This window comes from Durio zibethinus, chromosome 21 (genome assembly GCF_047325235.1).
Source record: "Durio zibethinus cultivar Kanyao isolate XHJ-2024 chromosome 21, ASM4732523v1, whole genome shotgun sequence".
Classification (NCBI taxonomy): domain Eukaryota; kingdom Viridiplantae; phylum Streptophyta; class Magnoliopsida; order Malvales; family Malvaceae; genus Durio; species Durio zibethinus.
In genome coordinates this window covers 16,415,333-16,435,138 of record NC_143182.1, presented here as the reverse complement: position 1 = coordinate 16,435,138, position 19,806 = coordinate 16,415,333, and the positions used below count along the sequence as shown (strand labels likewise).

Genomic DNA, 19,806 nt, shown 5'->3' with positions numbered 1-19,806 from the left:
ACTCTACATAAGAAAATTTATCAAACTCATGTCCCTACTTTCACATATATAAAAGAATATCCCTCGTTGATAAAATTCTAGCCCTCAAAAGTTAAATAATCTCCTGATATATTTGATCAAAGCGTTTTTTTTTTTTTAATGGAATAAATGATAGTTGTTATAAACAACCATCATCCTTTTATGCCATAGGTGAGAATTTTTATAAACAACAATAATCTTTTTATGGAATAAATGATGATTATTATAACAATCATTATGTTTAACTAAATCATGCACATACTACTTTTTTTTTTATAGAATAGACGAAGGTTGTTATAAACAACCATTATTTTTTTATGGAATAGATGACAATTGTTATAACAATCATCTTCTTTAACTAAATCATGCATATGCTATTTTTTATGGAATAGATGATGATTGTTATAAACAAATATCATCTTTTTATAGAATAGATGACAGTTTTTATAAACAACCGTCTTCTTTTTATAATAATCATTGCTATATTTTCATTTGTTAAGCATCTTGGACCTTTGTTACGATACATTTGAACTTTTTGTTTATTTTTTGAGTGAAACTTTAAAGTCTTTTTCATGAATTGATATATTTTTTAATGTTATATTAATTAATTAAATTGCTTGCAAGTTAAATAAATATGTTATGAAAATGTTAAATAAATCACTTATTCATGTGTTAATAAATATATTAAGAAAATATTAAATAAATAATTTTATAAATATCACATGTTATTCATGTCATTAAGGATATTATAGTAAAATAATTCATTAGGTAATTTTAGATTCAACGAACTAAATACAGAAATCTTACATTTTATAAGGTCAACTAAACACATGAATCATTCATTTCCTTTGACTATCACTTTCCCCAAAATCATATGCCTTCTCAGAATTTAAGAATTTGCAAGCCAAACGCTTCTTAAAGGTTTTTGGTTTATTGTACTTTTAATCTTGGATAGTCTATTTATAAGAGTTGAGATATAATGAATTGTGTTTGGTTAAGATAACTAAGCCTATGTTTGGATTGAGGTAAAGGGAGAGAAAAGAAAGGAATGAAATGGAAATAAAAGGAAATAGAGAATACTTTCCCTTGTTTATATATGACATAAATAAAAATAAAGGAAAGGAAGGTATGCTTAACTTCCCTTGGTTTCCCTCAATTATTTTCATTTTTTAATTACCCAAATTAGGGAAAAAAGAAGGGAAAAAAAATAAAATGTTTAAAATATAAAATGACTATTATATCTTTATTAATTTCTCTAAATTAAAAATGTATGATTTTAAACTCTAAAATTAGATTGAGAATACAAAACATCATTTACCAATAAATTTATTGTCTCCAAATTTTTTCTCTTATTTTTATGAATTTCATAAATTTCATTGATAACTATTTTTGTGAAGAAATAAAGGAAAATTAAAAACATGGAATATGTTAACATAAACATGTAAATGTTATAATGAAAACAAATATTATCAAATGTTATAATAAAAAAAATAATATAATAAATCATTTCATTCTCTTTTCATTATTTAACCAAACAATGATTATCACGATTCTTTTACTTTATTTTTCATTATTAATTTTAGCTATCAAAACAAAAAAAGTACATATATCTTTTCTTTTCTTTTAAAAAACCTTTCATTCCATTCCATTTTTTTCCCTTCTTTTATTAATGTTTATTCAAACATAGTGTAAAAGAAAGTATGTATGTGTCTTTGGAGAGTATATAAGTATCTTTGGAAATGGATCAGATTTTTATAAATCTTTATATTTGATTTTTCTATCTTTTTTTTTTATTTTCATTATTATTTATTTATGCATTAAGTTCAATTTTTTTTATATTTTTAATTTCTAATTTTATATTTGATTGAAATTTATTTTTAGAAAAAAAATTGAAAACAACCCAATGCACGCTCCCTTTTATATTGTAATCTACATTTCAGGTAAAATTTTTCTTTCCCAATTGTCTTCTTGGACTTGTTTCTTAAATTTATTTTTTAAAATTTTAAAAACTTTGTTGTCCCAATTGACCTTGTTTCTTAAAGTTCTTTTTAAAATTTTAAAAACTTTGTTCTTAAAACTTTTTTTTTTTCGGGATCTTCTATCTTCTTTCTTTCTCAGTTATCTTATTGAACTTGTTTCTTAAAATTATAAAAACTTTGTCTTCCGAAGCTCTGAAAATTTTGACCTTTTAGATTTTCTTCTTCTCAAATTGCCTTCAAGTATTCTTTCCTCAAATTGTGTCAAATGATTTAGAAGAGTTTTTTTTTTTTTTTTTTAATTTATAGTGTTAAGTTCTAAAAGAATTTAACCTCTTTGATTTTATATTTAAATTATTTAAATTTAATTAAAGATAAAAAAAATAACAACTCATAGATAAATTTAATTAGATGACCAATAAATCTTTAAAATTCTAAAATTGAATTTATCTATAGATTATTTAATTTATCTAGATATAAATAGTTAAAAGACTTTTATTCAGTTCCACTATAGGCATAGAACAGAATAAATTCTTATATCCACAATTATTATTATTATTTAATTAATAACATATCAAACTCATTTTTTTAATAATAAGACATATTTATGCATTTACTATTGAATTATTATTGAATTAAACATTTCAAAAAAATATTATTGAATTAAAATATATTATTCAATTACTCGTAAAAAAAAAACACATAAAATTATTATTTACACGTTTACATTATTTATGAGCAGTCACGCGATATGAACGCAGGAGAAAATTGGATTAGTAAGTTTTCACTTAATATTTTCGGTTTCTCCCGAGCTCGAGTCAAATCAAATCCAACGATTTGAGATTCCTTTTGTTTATACTGGTCATCGATTTAATATTTTTTAGTTGTTATAGCAGGGCCCAATAAGGAGAGTTGGGCCATGGAACATGGCCCTATTTGGGTTTAGAGTCCAGATAGATTTGCCTTACTGAATAATTGAATATTGGCATAAAATTTGACAATATTTATTGAAATTAAACTCATTGTTTGGCCTGAAAAGCTTATTTAAAAAATAAGCAGCACAAAAGCTGTTTTATACTGAAATTAAAAAAAAAAAAAACCTATTTCTAAGTTGCTAGCATATACATACATATATATATATATCCATTTATAAGTGTTATATATATATATATATATGTACTTTTGAATCAAAATAAGTAAATGCAAGTATTATAACTTTAATTTTGATCCAAGGGTAATAAAATGTATAGCACTTACAATAATGTAAGTGGACTTTACTCTTATATATATATATATAAGGATTAATTTATACTAATATAAAACAAAAACGTTTTACAATACTAGCAACCTCCTACTTACTAAAAATATATATTAATGTGCAAAAGGCGGGGTTGGTCTTCAATAATCTGCCCAAGTTATACGAAAACATTTTGCAATACTATCTAGCAAACGTGGGATCAGTAGCCAACCTGTGAAGATTTATTCAAGCTGAAATGCAAGAAATTTTGGAACACGGTTTCCTTTGTTGTTTGTTTGATTTTGAAGTTGAAAAAAAAAATCAGTAGATATTCCATAAATAAAGAACAAACTCATGCATAAAAACAAGGTTTGATCCTATATATTAATTGAGAACAAATTAATTCGCCTCGCATTAAATCAACCATCCATGGTCCCTATAATTCCTTCACCATCCGATTTTATTGACTGGATTTTTTTTTTTTTTACGCAATTGCTTATAGTTTAGATTTTTTTTTTTTTGTACTTACAAAAATTAGTTGGATTTTGAATTATACAATAGAAGGTAAACTTATATTATTTTTTAAAAATATATTTAATACATAAAATTATTAAGAAGATAAAATTGTTATCATTGTATTTTAAGTTTGGTGCACTTATGATGAAGGATTATATGGTATGGATGATCCCTTAGTATAGAATTTTGATTTTTTTTTAACAAAAAAAATTACAACTTGAAAATAGAGAAAAGATTATAAATGTTAAAATTTAAAATTATTAAATATTAAATTTAAAATTAATTGTATAAATAAATTAAGTTAAACGGAGATACATTTTTTAGTTGATGTCAATTACACTAAATCATTGCTAACTTCAATGGTTACAACTTAATAGTTTAATTTAAACTTTGGGTTATTAGAATTCTAAAATGAGAAGATAAGAATTTCTGAAATGCAAGAAGATTGTCTTTTATGAAGTGTAAAAGAAAAAAAATTGAAAAATCGAAATTAAAAATAGGAAACAGTAAACATATTTCAAAATGTAGAAGATAAAAAAAGAAAATAAAACGCGGCAAGAAGAAAATTTTATCACTTTTATTTTTCTAAAATATTAGGACTCCATTTTCTTTTTGCCGCTTCCTCCAACAAAAATTCGCCGCATGCCGCTTCGTCATTGGTTGAACTAGTCATTTTCCTTGGAACTTCGCTGATCTGGACTGAATCTTCCAGCATCCTCCTTAACGTATTTTTTGCATACTTGCATAAGCATTTGCCGCACATCGCTGGTCAATTGGCGTAAATGTCTTTGACTTTGCCAAGAACATACACCTTATTAATTGGTCATTAATAATTGAGTATATTACCATTGATTAAATTTAATAATTGGATTTTTTATCAATATATAAATTTTATGAACAAGATGATGTTATTTTATTAATAAATTTATTTTTAAAAAATCAGATTTCGTGTATTTATTTTAAAAATTTAAGTTTATTAATTAATAAAGTATTTGATTCATTGATAATGTGTAAAATGATAATATATAAAATATAAATTTTTAACAATTTGTCAAATTTAAAAGCCATATGTTTTTATATTATTGGCTAACTAATTTTTCATGTCATCTCCCAAATGTTTTTTCTTTTTTATTGGCAGGAATTTTGTATATCCTGATAATCAGAATGACATAACTTGTACGTAAATTAAATATTAGGGATATAATTAATTTTTATTTGTACAAATACTCAAAAATACGTTGGACAATATTAGACATCACTCACATATTCTTTTCCTTCACGCATATCAAACCCTCATGTTCCATGTATAGTATTTTTGTATTTGTTTATTCATAGATGAAAATATTATTTTCTTTTTGCAAGTCATGGGTAAATCACTATATTAATTTATCAATAAATGGTTGATTCAATTAATTATGATTCGATTTTATGTTATCAAGAGTTTTGAATTTGAGTTCTATCGATTATCATTTGTTAAGATTATCTCGAATACATGATTTAAAATTATTTATTTTAAACTGTTAAATATGATATTTTTTATCTTAATTTAAAAAATTAAACAACTTATTTATCTCCAAATTTTTCTTATAAAAAAAAACTACATTGATTTTTTTTTCCACTTAAACAAGTGTGCGACCCACAATTTAATTATGTCTAATAAAAATAAATATTTATTTTTGTTAACAGTCAAATTGTTCCATTGAGGGATAAAATAAAATTATTATTTTTTATACAAAAATAGACCAAATTTAAAAATAAAAAAATAATTATAAATATTTAAATTTAAATTCAAATATATTAAATATCAAATTTTAAAATAATTATATAAATTAACTAAATAAAATTCCAACTCAAATAATATTACTCGTTATCAAATCATTATCTGCAAAGAACAATCCATTGATTACTTTGAACAATTAAAGATCGTTGTAGCCTTGAGTTGAATGTCTTGAAACCATTTAGTACCAATTTAGGATGGCACTAATTTGAGCAGCCGTCTAAAAATTTTTGTACACATTTTCCTAGAAAATTGACATAAAAATCCCTCGTCAAAATCTGGCTAAAAGAACCCACCAATATATATTGAAACATTAAAACCTTACAAAAACTTTCCATCACTTGGAGTTGATAGGGATATGTCTTAATTAGAATCCTCTTCCTCAAGCAACCTGACAAAGATACAGTCCATTGCTAGAGATTCCCATTTTCTTTGGACAAAATTGATTGATGAGCTCAGATCTTATCCAAATTCGTTGGCAGTTATTTTTTCCCAGTTTTTGGATATACCCAGATTTAGTTACTTCAGAAAATAGAATAGCTGTTAGCTGTTGACAAATCCTCGACTTCGTGATTATCTTATATATATACATATATATATATATACTTAATTTACACAATATATTTTTAATTATTAATTTTAATAGAGTTTAGACATTAAAATTTAATTTTTAAATAAATTGAATGTTACTATTTAAAAATAAAATCGTGAACTAATTGAATTAAATATTACAAATATCTTCAATATATATCATATTTCCATAACCTAATTTTGTTTGCATATAATGTTGCAGGTTAACGCCATATTATTCTTTATCTAATAAGTCATCTGTAAGCATTTCAACATGCAAGAAAGAATTAGTACTAACTTATTTGTTAACTGAATCGAAATTTAATTTTATTGTTTTATATAATTAGTTTTAAAAAATAAAATTCAATAAATTTAAATTTAAATTTCAATATTAATAATATTTTTCTCTATTTTCATATTACGGTTTTTCATATATAAAAAAGTATTTGTTACTTAAATAATGGATAATAATATAAAAATTTTAATTGTTTAATATTAAAATGAAAAATAATATGCAAAAGAGAAAAGGCAAAAATTTTGATTACATGCTCGAAAAAGGAGTAATTTAACAGGTAAAATAGGGTTGGAGGAATTATTAATTAGGACCACATAGTATTTTTTACTTTGCTGAATATATATCATGATCAAAGCGATTAAGAGAAGGCAAAAAAGCTGTATGCAATTTGAACTTTATGCATTGATGCTTGGGGCAAAAAGACCAGAGCAACTTGCACATCAGTTGACTTATATGCAAAGTGATAACAACTTTTTGGTTGGACTCTAGGGGCCATTTGATGGCATCAGTTCAGCACTGCCAAACTTGCGGTGTAGGTTCATCCTAATCTAGAAACCTTCCACGTGGCATCTTTCTATTGGCTGAATGAGTTTCTCTAGGATTTTCTTGGTCATCAGATGAAAGCTGCTGATTTATATCCATGTAACCACTGTTCTGACAAGAACCTAGACTGAAGTTGATACAAGTCAGCTATGACATGTCTCGTGGTTGAACACTTCATTTCTTTTAATTAAAGCAAAGTTAGTGTGAACCAACCCTCGATTTCTAATTAATGATTTGAATGATTAAGCATTTTTTATTCATGTTAGAGAAAAATTAAGCCACTAGTGTGATTTATTTAATTTTATATAATTTACCCATTTATAAGTGTTATGTTTTTTTATTTATTAAATAGATATCATACATTATTAATACATTAAACATAAATTATATATATATAAAATCTTATATTGAACCGTTAGGATACATTATGTTAATAATATCTAATCGAAATGTATTTCGAATCATTCAATTATCAATTAATACAATGATCAAGCTTTGATATGCATTTTTCTTTTTTTTTTTTCTTTTTTTTTTTTTTTGCTTGACAAAGAAGGCAGAGAACATGGAGCTTTGTTTCTTTACGGTCTTTCTTAAGAGTTAACTGTGAATGCATGCACGTGAATGAGGTTCGTTTATAGGGTTAAATGACATTAACATCATTAATGATCATCAAATTAGCATAGCTAATGCAGTTATACGTCTGTTTCATTCCAACATTGTTTTTAGAATACAGTGTTTAGTGATTACAAATCTTACCAAGGACTTTGAAAGAAAGGTCCCAAGAATCGTGATTAAATTAATGTACAAGTCCAACATTTTGAACTTCATATAAGAGTTCTTCCATGCTTGCCAGATAAAAAGAAACTCGTTCCAAACTGAGTTCATACTGTAATGACAGATTTTGATCAAACACCATGAACCAGAAAGAGGTCTGTTGAAAGATCCATAGATAACAAGATTGGAAAGCATCTTTGGAACTGCAGACTTTCGTTGAAAACGAGAAGTGACTAGTACAACCGTTTCATCCATTACAGCAAAGCCCCGGGAAGCAAAAAACCTGATACATGATCACCTGGCTCTCACGTGTCAGAAAGAGCCATTTCTATACAGAATCTTAGCAGTTTATAGCGGACCAGAAGCCATGACTTACTGCCAAGTGTCACACCTACAATAGCGAGTACAAACATTTCATCTCCTTAAAGAAGTAGCTCAGAACTTCCTCCACTTTACGTTAATCCAAAAGCCAAAGCAGAAGCTGTGGGCCCCGGGCCCACCACAAAACTAAGCTAACCACAAGATAACGTAAGAACTTTTTGCAGCCACTAACTTGTTGACATGTGTCTATCCCTGGATTCTCTCCTCTCCATTTGGGTTTTTCCATACAGTTAGACCTCCCTTCCTCACTTATTCTCACACTCCAAGTTAGTTTAGTTTTGAGACCTTGTGTGAGAGATGTTGAAAGAAGAGACAAGTGATACTGGTGGTGGTGGTGGTGGTGGCAACAATTGGGCACGTGTCTGTGACACATGCCGCTCTGCAGCTTGCACAGTGTATTGTCGAGCAGACTCAGCCTACCTCTGTACTGGATGTGATGCCCGTGTGCATGCTGCAAACCGGGTAGCCTCGCGCCATGAACGTGTGTGGGTGTGTGAGGCATGTGAGCGTGCACCTGCTGCCTTCTTGTGCAAGGCAGACGCTGCATCCTTATGCGCTACATGTGATGCAGAAATCCACTCAGCCAATCCACTTGCACGTCGCCACCAGCGTGTCACAGTTCTTCCGATTTCAGGGTGCTTATATGGCCCCTCGGCCACTGATCAAGGTGGACGAAAAGTGGCATCAGCAGCTGAAACTGAAGATGGTTTTATGGCCACGGTGGGAGATGAGACAATTGCTGAAGAGGAGGATGAGGCAGCTTCATGGTTGCTGCTAAATACTGGGAAAAATAGCAGCAACCAGAATAATGGGTTCTTGTTCAGTGGGGAGGTTGATGAGTATCTAGACCTTGTTGAATACAATTCAAGTGTTGAGAATCAATTCAATGATCAGTATAACCAGCAACAACAACCTTATGGTATTCTACACAAGAGTTATGGGGGTGATAGTGTTGTGCCAGTTCAGTCTGGAGAAGGCAAAGATCACTTGCAGCAGCAGCAGCAGCAGCAACATCAGAGATTTCAGTATGGCCTAGATTATGATTCCTCAAAAGCTGCATACAGCTACAATGGTTCCATTAGTCACAGCGTAAGGTTTACTACAAACAGTTTGCTAGGAAGTGGTTCACTGATTTCTGTTTGAAGCTTTTGAGACATGTGATATGCCAACCCAGTGATAGTATTTATTTCATCCTACCTAAAAAATTTTCGTTCATAGCCTGTTTTTATCAGCCTAAACGTTGCAATTCTCACAACCAGTAGTTTTGGAATCTTGAATTTGTTTTCTAGCTCTTGTACAGTCACCACAATAGTTACTTTGAGAAATTAACCATGGCACATTTTTTACAAAGATGTAATTGTTTTATACTTGTGGTTTTTGGGCTTGCTCTTCAAGCTTTTAAAGGTCTTTTTCCATTGTTGTTTCCTGAGTACAAGAAACATGACTAACCCTGGTGAAGCTAGTTTTCTACATTTCTGAAGTACCATATGTAATCTTTGTGTATTGTGTGAAGGAATTGTGCTTCACCATATGTCAGCTTTGCTTAGGTACAGGACCTAACTACGTATCCTATCTTCGAAAATTAAAATCCAAGGGGTATCTTCTTTTTATTTTCACTTTTTTCCTTCTGAACTTTATTAGCTTATTCTTCTTTACTTTACCTTTCTTCCATAAAGAGCAGAATCAAATGGAAGAAATATCTTGAAACTTTTGTTTTCCTTTCCCTTTTGTTCCAGGTCAGATATTTGACATAATCATGGTTTATATTAACAGGAAAACTTCATCTGTTTAGATTAGTTCTAAATTAAGTTTTACTGATAAAAAAACATAGGATCTGAATTCACTTATGTTGTACTCAAAAACTTAAATTCTGGTTTATATTAGCAGGAAAACTGCATCTGTTTAGATTAGTTCTAAATTAAATTTTAATGATAAAAAAACATAGGATCTAAAATCTCGTACTTGTACTCAAAACTTAAATTCTGTTTTAAGCTCCTAACAATCAAGCTAAGAAGGTCGACCAGGACTAGGAATTTTGCTAACTTAAAACTATCATAAATCCTTCTACTAAACCGCTTTTGATTTACATTATGAAAAACATATTAAGTTTGTGGTTGTATTTTCCACTGTTTGTGAAAATATGAGAATGATAATGGTTCTATTTTCCTGACAGTCTGACACACATTGCTTTCTCTTTCAGCTTCATCTCAGAATTGCACATTGCATAGCTAATAAATCCTATCTAGTTAGTAAATATGTTTCCAACTTTCCTTGAACCATGTCAGGTATCCCTTTCCTCTGTGGATTTTGGCATTGTGCCAGAATCAACTATGAGTGATATCTCAATCTCGCACACGAGGCCTCCTAAAGGTACAATTGACCTCTTCTCTGGACCTCCTATTCAGATGCCACACCAACTTACACCAATGGACAGGGAGGCCAGGGTCCTGAGATACAGAGAGAAGAAGAAGACCAGAAAGTTTGAAAAGACAATAAGGTATGCTTCAAGGAAGGCATATGCAGAAACGAGACCTCGAATCAAGGGTCGGTTTGCAAAGAGAACAGATGTGGAAGTCGAAGTGGACCAGATGTTCTCCACAACGCTAATCACAGAAACTGGATATGGCATTGTCCCTTCATTCTAAATGCAGGATGAAAAGGAAAAAAGAAACAGAAACCTCTTTAGATGAGAATTGTAAGAGTTAATAGTAAAGCTCTAATGCTGACACTGTATATTTCTCAATCTAATTGGTCTGAATCAATTAGATAGTACATGTCTAGTAATTTTGCTGATTGTCTAGATCATGCTACTGCTATCTTGTAAATGCAAGTATACCTATAATTTTGGAATTTAGTTCTTTGCAATTACAGATATTTATTTCTCAGTGTTCCATCTTTTGTTATAGTTTCTAATATTAGGTTGATAGGGAAAGAAATTAAACATCAAAAACTTGCCAAGCTAAATGGATGGCCTCCTACTGACCTTTAAGAAAAGAGAATTCACAATTATACCTTTTCAGGAGAAGAAAAGATCAAAAGTTCGGCAAGGTGGTGAATGACGAGATGATCTAATAACAAAATTCTGCCAGCTTCTTATTGCCAGATTATTCGTACCTTAGAAGGGCCATTTGGCTAGCCCCAATCTTTTTCTCTGCGTGAAGATACCTTGTGCACCACCTTGGACAAGCAGAAAAGTGTCGCCGTTCAAAAAAGGACAAAGCAGCTTGGTTTTGGTACTTCTTTTTCTCTTTTTCTTGATAATCATGTAACTCAAAAATTATACCACCAATACAATAACAACAGCAACAAATTAAACCTTATATCTTATAACTCTTGGGTCGACTGTATGAAAGGCCAAAAAAATACTCATGTTAGGTCGTAGTTTTAAACTTTTTTGTGCCACTCATTTTTATAAAAACAATATTTTCATCTACTTCTTAAACTCTCGTATCATTTTTTATTACTTCCATCCAAGTTTTTCGTGATCTATCTCTAGAAGCTTTGCTCTCTCCCAAATCTAAAAGCTCATTTAGTGTATAGATAGGCCTACGTTTCACATATCTAAACTATCTCAAATTACCCTCTCTCATCTTTTCCTCAATTTGGATTTTAAGCTAAAAAAAAAAAAAAAAGCAGTATGAAGTCACAAATGAAAGGGTACTGTGGCTATGACAATGAGAGAGATATAGAGATCAAGAATATTGGAATGAAAGCAGCATGTTCCACTGCTATTCCTATAAGGAACATAGAATGGTCTTGCTCATACGGTTGAACCATAATAAGCTAATTTAACGTGCAGGAAATAGAGATAGCTATTAAAACAGCATTAAAGACAGGTCAGTAATGGAAGTGTTTCCGAAAAAAGTTTAGCCATAATAAAGAAGAAAGGGGATCTTGGCTTTTCAGGGAAAGTCCCTAAGGCAATATCATATACATCCAGCCACATATAATCCCCCACAAAATAGGACATAACCTGTAGACCGTTTGCTTATCATTATGGATTATACTAAACATTACAGGAATCTATTTTCTTGTTCATTGATAAGAACAGTCATCACATGCCTTGTACCTCATATTAGACAGAAATATGAAAAGCACCTAGTGATGCTACTAATAAAAATATTCAAAGGCACTTTTCTATGCAAATATACATCACAGACTTAGATTCTTTGGTTTCAGTTATCAACATCTAGAACGTGTAAAGCTTACATGACAATTAATCCTTAAGACTTAAGGAGTTTACATTAAGGAAGCTTTAGGTTTGCTACATATCTACTAAATGATTGATATTGCAGATCTGAACATGGATTAAAGGGTAAAAAAGCAACACTACAGGCAATAGAAGCAAATAGTGAGCCCCATCACCATTCTGGCTCTGTTTGGTGCAGTATTTAGAGAAAAATTGTACCAAGACAATCATTCCAGAAAAGTGTTATTGCATATACCATTAATATCAGCTTAATATGCACAGTAATGATTACATGAGCACCATCCCTCACAGTCAACAACTTCTATGTGCCAACAGTCGTGATTTGTTAGTAGAGTATTGGACTCTTAGTTCCAATAATCAGGGTACAATACCTGGCAGCCTCAATTATCAAAAAAAAATAATAATAAATCTTCTCACTCATGTAGCTAGGAAAAGGGCAGAAAAGTTGCCACCTCCTTTGCATATATACTCAAACATTAAAAGCTCTAAAGTAGGATTCTCCTTTTCTTGTAATGTACAAATGAAAAAAAAAAAAAGAAAAAGAAAAAGACAACATTACATTTGAGAGAAGGGTTACTGGAGGACCTTAATTCATGGCTACTGTGGATCATACCTGATGCATTCTGTGAATATCATCAGCCCTTGTTGAGCCTTTTAACTTTAAAGTTGAGGTCCTCCTTTATCCTAGAGGTTTGAATTATCCACTTCTGCAACGCCATTTGTAAAGTATCAGTGCTTTTTTCCATACAGTCAGCACTTCAAGTAAGATTCTATTTGCTAATGATCAGTATGGTCACTCACTCTTTCAGTGGATGGCTAGGGGTATTGATGTAGACTGGTCAGTTCCCAGCCTTCATTAAAGATGTCTAGCGTTTTGGCATTGAGTAGAATGAGAAGCCAACTTCAAGGAGCTACTCAACAAAAGAAAGGTCGGCTCTTACTAATCTTTAATAGATGATGCTGCGCTTTTTTTCACTTTCCAAGGGATATGCATAAAGGAAACAAAGTTCAGCCACATGTAAAGAGACACATAACATTGTCAAGGGAGCTATCACTTTACCCACAAAAGTGATACCCTTCAATATACAATTTGCGGTATTCAAATTTGACTATGTTCCAATTCTATTGGTTTGAGTTCACATGTATCTTTTGTAAATTTCTCATTTAAGCAATAATGACTTTAGCTTCATGCTTTTTGTTCACAAAGATTATACCACCGAAGATATCCACATGGTGAAATATATGGCAAAATATCTGTCATCAACAAAAACTGAAGTGGATATCCTACAATTGCTAAAATTTTCCTTTAACATATCCCTCAAATAAACACAAGTTGAGCCACAGCATGCACTGAGAAAAGTAGCAAAACTCAGTAGGTGCAATTAGATTTTGCTATGTTGAGTTAATGTTTACAGTCTCTCAACCAACAATAAAAGCTCTTCAGCAATTGAACAGTTGAGACATTTGTTCCATGCTTTCACACAAGCTAAAAAATGAAAAGTTAAAAGGGGAAAATTGGGAAGTTAAGTGTGCACTGACAGTAGAACCTTAGAGAAAAGGCAGATAGCACTTTGCACTTTTCACAAAGGAAAAGATATACAAGAACAAAGTTCAGCCATTTAAAGTGGAAAGATTTGTGGAGGTCATTATTCAATAGCTCAAAAGTTTGGTCCCATCAAGCTTATTTTTTTCACAAGTTCCAACCTGATCCTCAGGCCCTCAAAATATCAATTTCTGGTCTGTCATACGTTCAGCATCGTTGCTTTGCCTTCACTCATTTACACATAGATTCCTCATCATTTATTTTGAGGCTTCTAGTCCCTATGAGTAACCAGGAGCAGTAGCTTTTATAAATCTCATGTACTTCTGCATTTAAGCTACTGAGTTTAGGTAATGGTAATTCAACAGATATATGTCAGTTTTGAGACTGATACTCCTCTGACACCACAGTCAACTATGACTGAGAAATTAAGTTCCAGGTCTAGTTTAGTGGAATCCTCGCCAACTAATCGGTCTTGTTAGTATTCACTTTAAAAGACCACTTTCTAAGGACTGGTTAACCTCTTTGTATCTTGGTAGTGCTACAATTGCACCTTACCATTCAAATCTATACAATAATTTTTTATCTCAATTAATTTTGGTTAATATTCAACAAAGAATCTCAAGCAAAACATCTTAAAGTTAAAGGAATCATACGAACCAGAAATTTTACTGTGAACATTGACATGAACAACAACATATCAATAAGTCATCTATTAAATTATTGTGCCCCATACTAAATGATGGCCTTGTTAGTTCTTAGGAAATAGCACTAGATTGAAACTAGTTCACATAAGTCAGTCAGAATATTTTTTTCTTTTTTTATTGAAACATAATTCGTCACAATTATAGAAAGGACTAAGTATTGAATTATTTTTGTTAAATAAAGAAAAAAAAGGCATGTTTGCTTGGGATATTCAAGATTACTTTTGTGTATCTTATTCCGAGTTAAATGATGACTAGGAATGAGATACCTAAACATCTTTAATATCTCATAGAACCAGCTTACAAGATTTCTTGTCAGTGATTTATGATTTTTAGGCAAATACATTTCTCTGTGAAATTCAATTTAACATTATCTTGATTAATTAAGAATCTTGGATACTCATGACAATCAAACCAAGGGCATGGGCTTATTGGTATAGCATATGTCCTCTTCAAAATTACAGACAAATCCTCCAACATATCTCAAACGAAAACATTGCCCCAAATTATCTTCATGCCATCTAGGATTAAAGTTGAAGATAGTTCCCAAAAAGAACAATGATATCTAAGGCCATAATAGACTTCTTAAGAATGAATGTTCCATAACTTATATCTTACTAGATAGATATTTATTCAGATTCCTCTTCCACTAGCAATGTTAGTTAATTGTATCCATGGACCTCTATATACATATAAATATATAGGAATCTTCCGAAATCCTCCAAAACTTTGTCCCTTGCATGAATGTCAATAATTAACTTTTGCTCCATATAGTATGATTCTTAGTCCTATATTTTTCTTGTATGAGATATTATTTGGGAGGATATAGTGAAGTAGCCCACTTAAAACGCTTATTAATAAAAAGTAATCAAATGTATAATCTGCCTTGCTGATGCATTCAAAGTAACTCTAGGATTTGTCTCAATCTAAAGGCTTATTTTGGTAGTTTAACTATGAACAAGAATGATGAAACCTGATGATGGATCTTAAATTTGGTTCATCAACATATATCATCTCAACTTTTAGTAGCAATGGCAAAATCCCCTACGCTCCAATCTTCCATTCAGGGTATTTAAAACTTTATAAAGAAGTAACACTATTTTCGTTTCCCCTCATCAAATTTTTCTTAAGTTCCCCGCTAACCACATTCTCAAAGTATTTCACACAGCTACCTCCACTAAGCATTATTAATTTGGCTTATCTCTCTTTGATCATTTTAAAGTAAGAATCCTATGAACTGAGATAAGCAGTGCAATTCTATTTTGCCAGCAAGTTGCAGCCCTAGGGTCTGTCAAAACAAGCTATCATATTATTTTGAATGTTTAACAGAACTCATCTCTTCTATTGTTCTTATAATATCCTCTTTGTATAGTCACTAAGTCCTTGATGCTATATCATCAGAAACTCCTTCCCTTCATTAATTTAATTCAAACTTCTAATGGATGCATATTAAATCTTATTTTTGGGATATTCTTGTATTTCAACATATTCATCTTGGCATCCTCATTCACCTACCATACCTACAGCCTTCTAGCATTTTATAGCACTTTCAAGCTCTACAACATTCCAACTATCACTTGTAAACACTATGTTTACATTCTGTTAAATCAATAATCAACCAACCTTCAATATGATAAACTTTCTTGCTTTAGAATAAACTTTTTATTTTTGGTTACCTAGCCGGATTAATTTTGGTAATAGAGGTCTGATATCACTAAAAAAAGCAAGCTATTTTGCTCTTGCTGACTGAATAATTTATTGAAACTGAGATTCAGTAGCATTAATTTCTTGCAGTGGCAACATGATAGAAGAAACTAGGCAAGTAAAACAACAAAGAAGTATCATTAACAGCTTGAACCATTTTGGGTATAGAAAGAACCAATAAGTTGCCCAAATACTTACAAAAATAAATTTATTGATCTAAAAAGAAGTAAGCCAATTGGAAATAAGAACCAATAAATTGAAACTTCAAAACAAACTTATTGATCTGAAATGAAGTACTCAGCATCAACTTACACTAAAACCTCACAAAGACATAGTGGTTATACAGTATAAAGATCAATTGGTCATTACTAAAACAAAAGCTAACACCACATGGAGCCTAAATTCGTGTCCCTGAACAATTGAATGAAGTAAATGGAATTGAAAATCATGATAATAACAAGAACAAATTATTCTTGGAACATAAATTTGCATTCCACCAAAATGAAGACTTTTCTTTACTGCACATGAGTAGGGTAAAAAAAAAAAGAATGAAAATGAAGTTAAAATTTCTGTTGTATCTAATTATTTGTTTTAGGAAAGCTAAACACAAAATCCACTCAAACAACATAACTATGTTTTTAAATTTCTTAATAGGGCTTATCTGCATTTCTTATTTTTATTAGTAACAAGAGTTGAGTGCATTATGGAGCTGGCAAGTAAAAGTTGTTGATGAGATGCACTGTCAGCTACAATGACAAATTTTTAGACTAAAAAACAGTACATCAAGGGATTAGCTCCAGGAGTGGTTGTTCATGCAAAAATGGTTATGGATGGAAATGTACAATTGTATATAAATCACCATGCTTGAATCTTGTTTTGCCAATTCAACTTACGGAATGAATCTCAAATAAAGAGTTATGAAAATTTTCCCATTTCAGTATTTTGAAGTTTACTTTAAATTCTAAGAAGAATTATGTTATCAAATTGGCAGTAATTGAGCTCCTAAAGGTTGTTGACAAGCTTTAGCACCTGATGAATTAATGGAATCTTTTACAAGCTTTTATCAAAACTACCTTCTTCAACAATAATTTCATTTGCTTTTATGATGAACGATACATTTTCCCAATGTAAAATTTTCTTTTATTTTATCTAATTGGATCTTCTATAAGGACATGAACAAAGTTTGGAGATTTTAAACATGACTGTATCATTAGCATGGAATCCCATTCATGTTATTGTATCATTTCATTATACATAGATGATCAAAGCATTATCCTCTATAATTAGTTCACATGATCTAGAATTCCAATTTAAGGTTTGAACAGCACAAGTAAAATTTCAGAAATAAAAGAACCTTATTAGACATGACGTAACTTCAACATATACTAATTAGAATATAAAAATAAAATGCTCTATGCAACATCTAAAAGATTTTCCAGAAAAAGAGACCTGCAAAGAAATCTATCTTGAACCTGAAATCTTAGTTTGTGATAAGTGAATGCAGCATTATGTGTCATAAAAATATTAAAAGAAAAAGGAATACCACATTGCCAATGGGCTAACTGCCAAAGTGGATCATTGATTTAAGATGCTTTTACTAAAAGCTAAACCTGTTACTACATGAAAGTATTTTATAGAACATAAAAATCAAATAAAAAGGACGAAAAGTAATATTTTAAAATGCATATTCGCAAAAAAAGAACCATACATTTTGGAACTTAACCTCTAAGAATTTTTTATGAGTCAGCATGGCCATCATCAGCAAATATGGCCTATAATGCCTAATGTTCTCGGCTTAGGTTGGGTTGGGTTTTATACTGATATACCACATCAGCAGCACAATATGTTATATTTCCACCCATCAGCTAAGCTTAAACACCTTAATTCTATAGCTTAGTTGTAAATTTACGTAACTGGCAAAAAGGGATCCAGTAAACACTACTAATTTGAGAAACTTTTAGTCTTTTATGACATCAAGTCTGAGCTAAACGACTTTTGAGTACAAAATCCCAATAACATAAAGCTGAAAATAGTTCTAAAAATTGTTCAAGCCATCGAAAGGCCCCTAATTCTATTGTCTTGCCAATCACCATTACTTATGTTGGCTGACGCTGTTCCATCACCACCACTGGTTTGTTCATTTTTGTGTCCTCAAAAATGTGTTGAGCTTGAAGAAAAGTATCGCACTTTAATATGCGCTAATTAATGAGGCAATACCAGAAACACAAATGTCATAATAAGGAATGACAAAAAGCTTCTCAATGTTTAAATCTCTTCATTAGTGAATTCTAGCTTGTTACTTTGATCTCTATGGAAGTTGCACTTTACAATGGTCCATGTCAAGGGTTGTCCTCACACAATCCCAATTCTCCCTGTCTAGAAAATTGGAAACTGCCAATTCTAAATTTCCTTGAACTTAACATTCAACAATAATTTGTCGCCATACATAAGGACCTAAGCTTGCAACTTTGACTCTCCATATATGGGTAAAGCACACATGTCTTAATATGAAACCGCAATGATTTTATACATTAATACATACATAAATTCATGTAAGTGTTGATCAGTACTTTAACTTTTAAAGCACATTATAGAAACCACTTAGAGTTACAACCATTGCCTTCCATAAAAGCAATAATGTCTTCACAGCACAATAGCAGACTATCAATAATTGCGTATGTTAAGAGTTAAGACAATAGCACCATATGTCCAACAAAGTAAAGGATTTTACATCAAGGACCAACAACATAGGCAAACTAAGTCACAAACAAAAAAAATTCCAGTTAAAGGTTTGAGCATAACCTCAAGTGGAATCTTCCATATGCCCCCACAAAATGATGTATTCAGAAAGCAAGGGAAGATCTGGTGTAATCTACACTCTCTACCCCACCTTCCATCCAAAAATAAAACACTTGATTTTTCACTTTGTAGCTAATGAATAGCAATGAGAGTTAAAAAAGAAAAACCCAATTGAATTTTCAAAAAATACGAAATAGGTTCAACTTATTGAATCAAATTCAAGTATACAAAGCGATAAAAGTTGGATTTTCTCTTAAGACCCAACAGGCCACAGAAATAACGAATCGAAATCTGTTGTGGCAATGAAGAAGAAATGAACTTCAAGATAAACCGAAAGCAAGGACAACATAAGAAGGAATTTGATAAAAGATACCCAGAGCCTTACGGTATTTTTTTGATTGAGGGGAAGGGAAGGAAAGGAAAGGAAAATAAAAGAAAGTAATGAAACAGAAAAATTTTTTTTTTGTCCAGATAATTTTTTAATTTAAAGGAAAACAAAGAGGTTCTCAATAATTTTTTATTTTTTTATAATTTTTATTTTTTTAATATTTCAATTTGAAAGAAAAATTAAGAAAAAAAAAGTTAAAAAAATTTTACTTTTGTAAAAGGACTATTATATCTAACTTTTTATTAATATCAAAAACTTAATAAAAAAAACTTAATCACATCATAATTTTTTTGTAATTTTTCAAAGTCATTTTTTTTTAAGTAAGTTTCACATGTCTTTTTTAATATAAAAATTTTTTATAATTTTTTCGTGAT

The 19,806-nt window shown here is 30.5% G+C and overlaps 1 protein-coding gene and 1 long non-coding RNA gene across 3 annotated transcripts; one reads left to right on the top strand and one right to left on the bottom strand.

The window, feature by feature from the left end:
* Positions 1-8,333: 8,333 nt before the first annotated feature.
* On the top strand, positions 8,334-10,972 carry LOC111305715 (zinc finger protein CONSTANS-LIKE 2-like). The gene is made up of 2 exons (XM_022903463.2): positions 8,334-9,176; positions 10,373-10,972. The coding sequence occupies exons 1-2, from the start codon at positions 8,385-8,387 to the stop codon at positions 10,730-10,732; spliced, it is 1,152 nt and encodes a 383-aa protein (XP_022759198.2). The 5' UTR covers positions 8,334-8,384; the 3' UTR covers positions 10,733-10,972.
* Positions 10,973-12,530: 1,558 nt separating this feature from the next.
* Positions 12,531-19,582, bottom strand: LOC111305716 (uncharacterized). Of its 2 annotated transcripts, XR_002692038.2 has the most exons (3): positions 19,048-19,502; positions 13,099-13,272; positions 12,531-13,004 (listed from the first exon to the last, which is right to left on the bottom strand). It is a non-coding gene; the product is annotated as an uncharacterized LOC111305716 (long non-coding RNA). The 2 variants fall into 2 exon arrangements; XR_016331110.1 differs by having other exon boundaries at positions 13,099-19,582.
* Positions 19,583-19,806: the final 224 nt, after the last annotated feature.

Bases quoted from the DNA above. Each gene is read 5' to 3' on its own strand.
- LOC111305715 (XM_022903463.2), top strand. From the start codon at position 8,385: ATGTTGAAAGAAGAGACAAGTGATACTGGTGGTGGTGGTGGTGGTGGC. The intron at 9,177-10,372 runs GTAAGGTTTACT...GAACCATGTCAG, and splicing joins ATGGTTCCATTAGTCACAGC to GTATCCCTTTCCTCTGTGGA.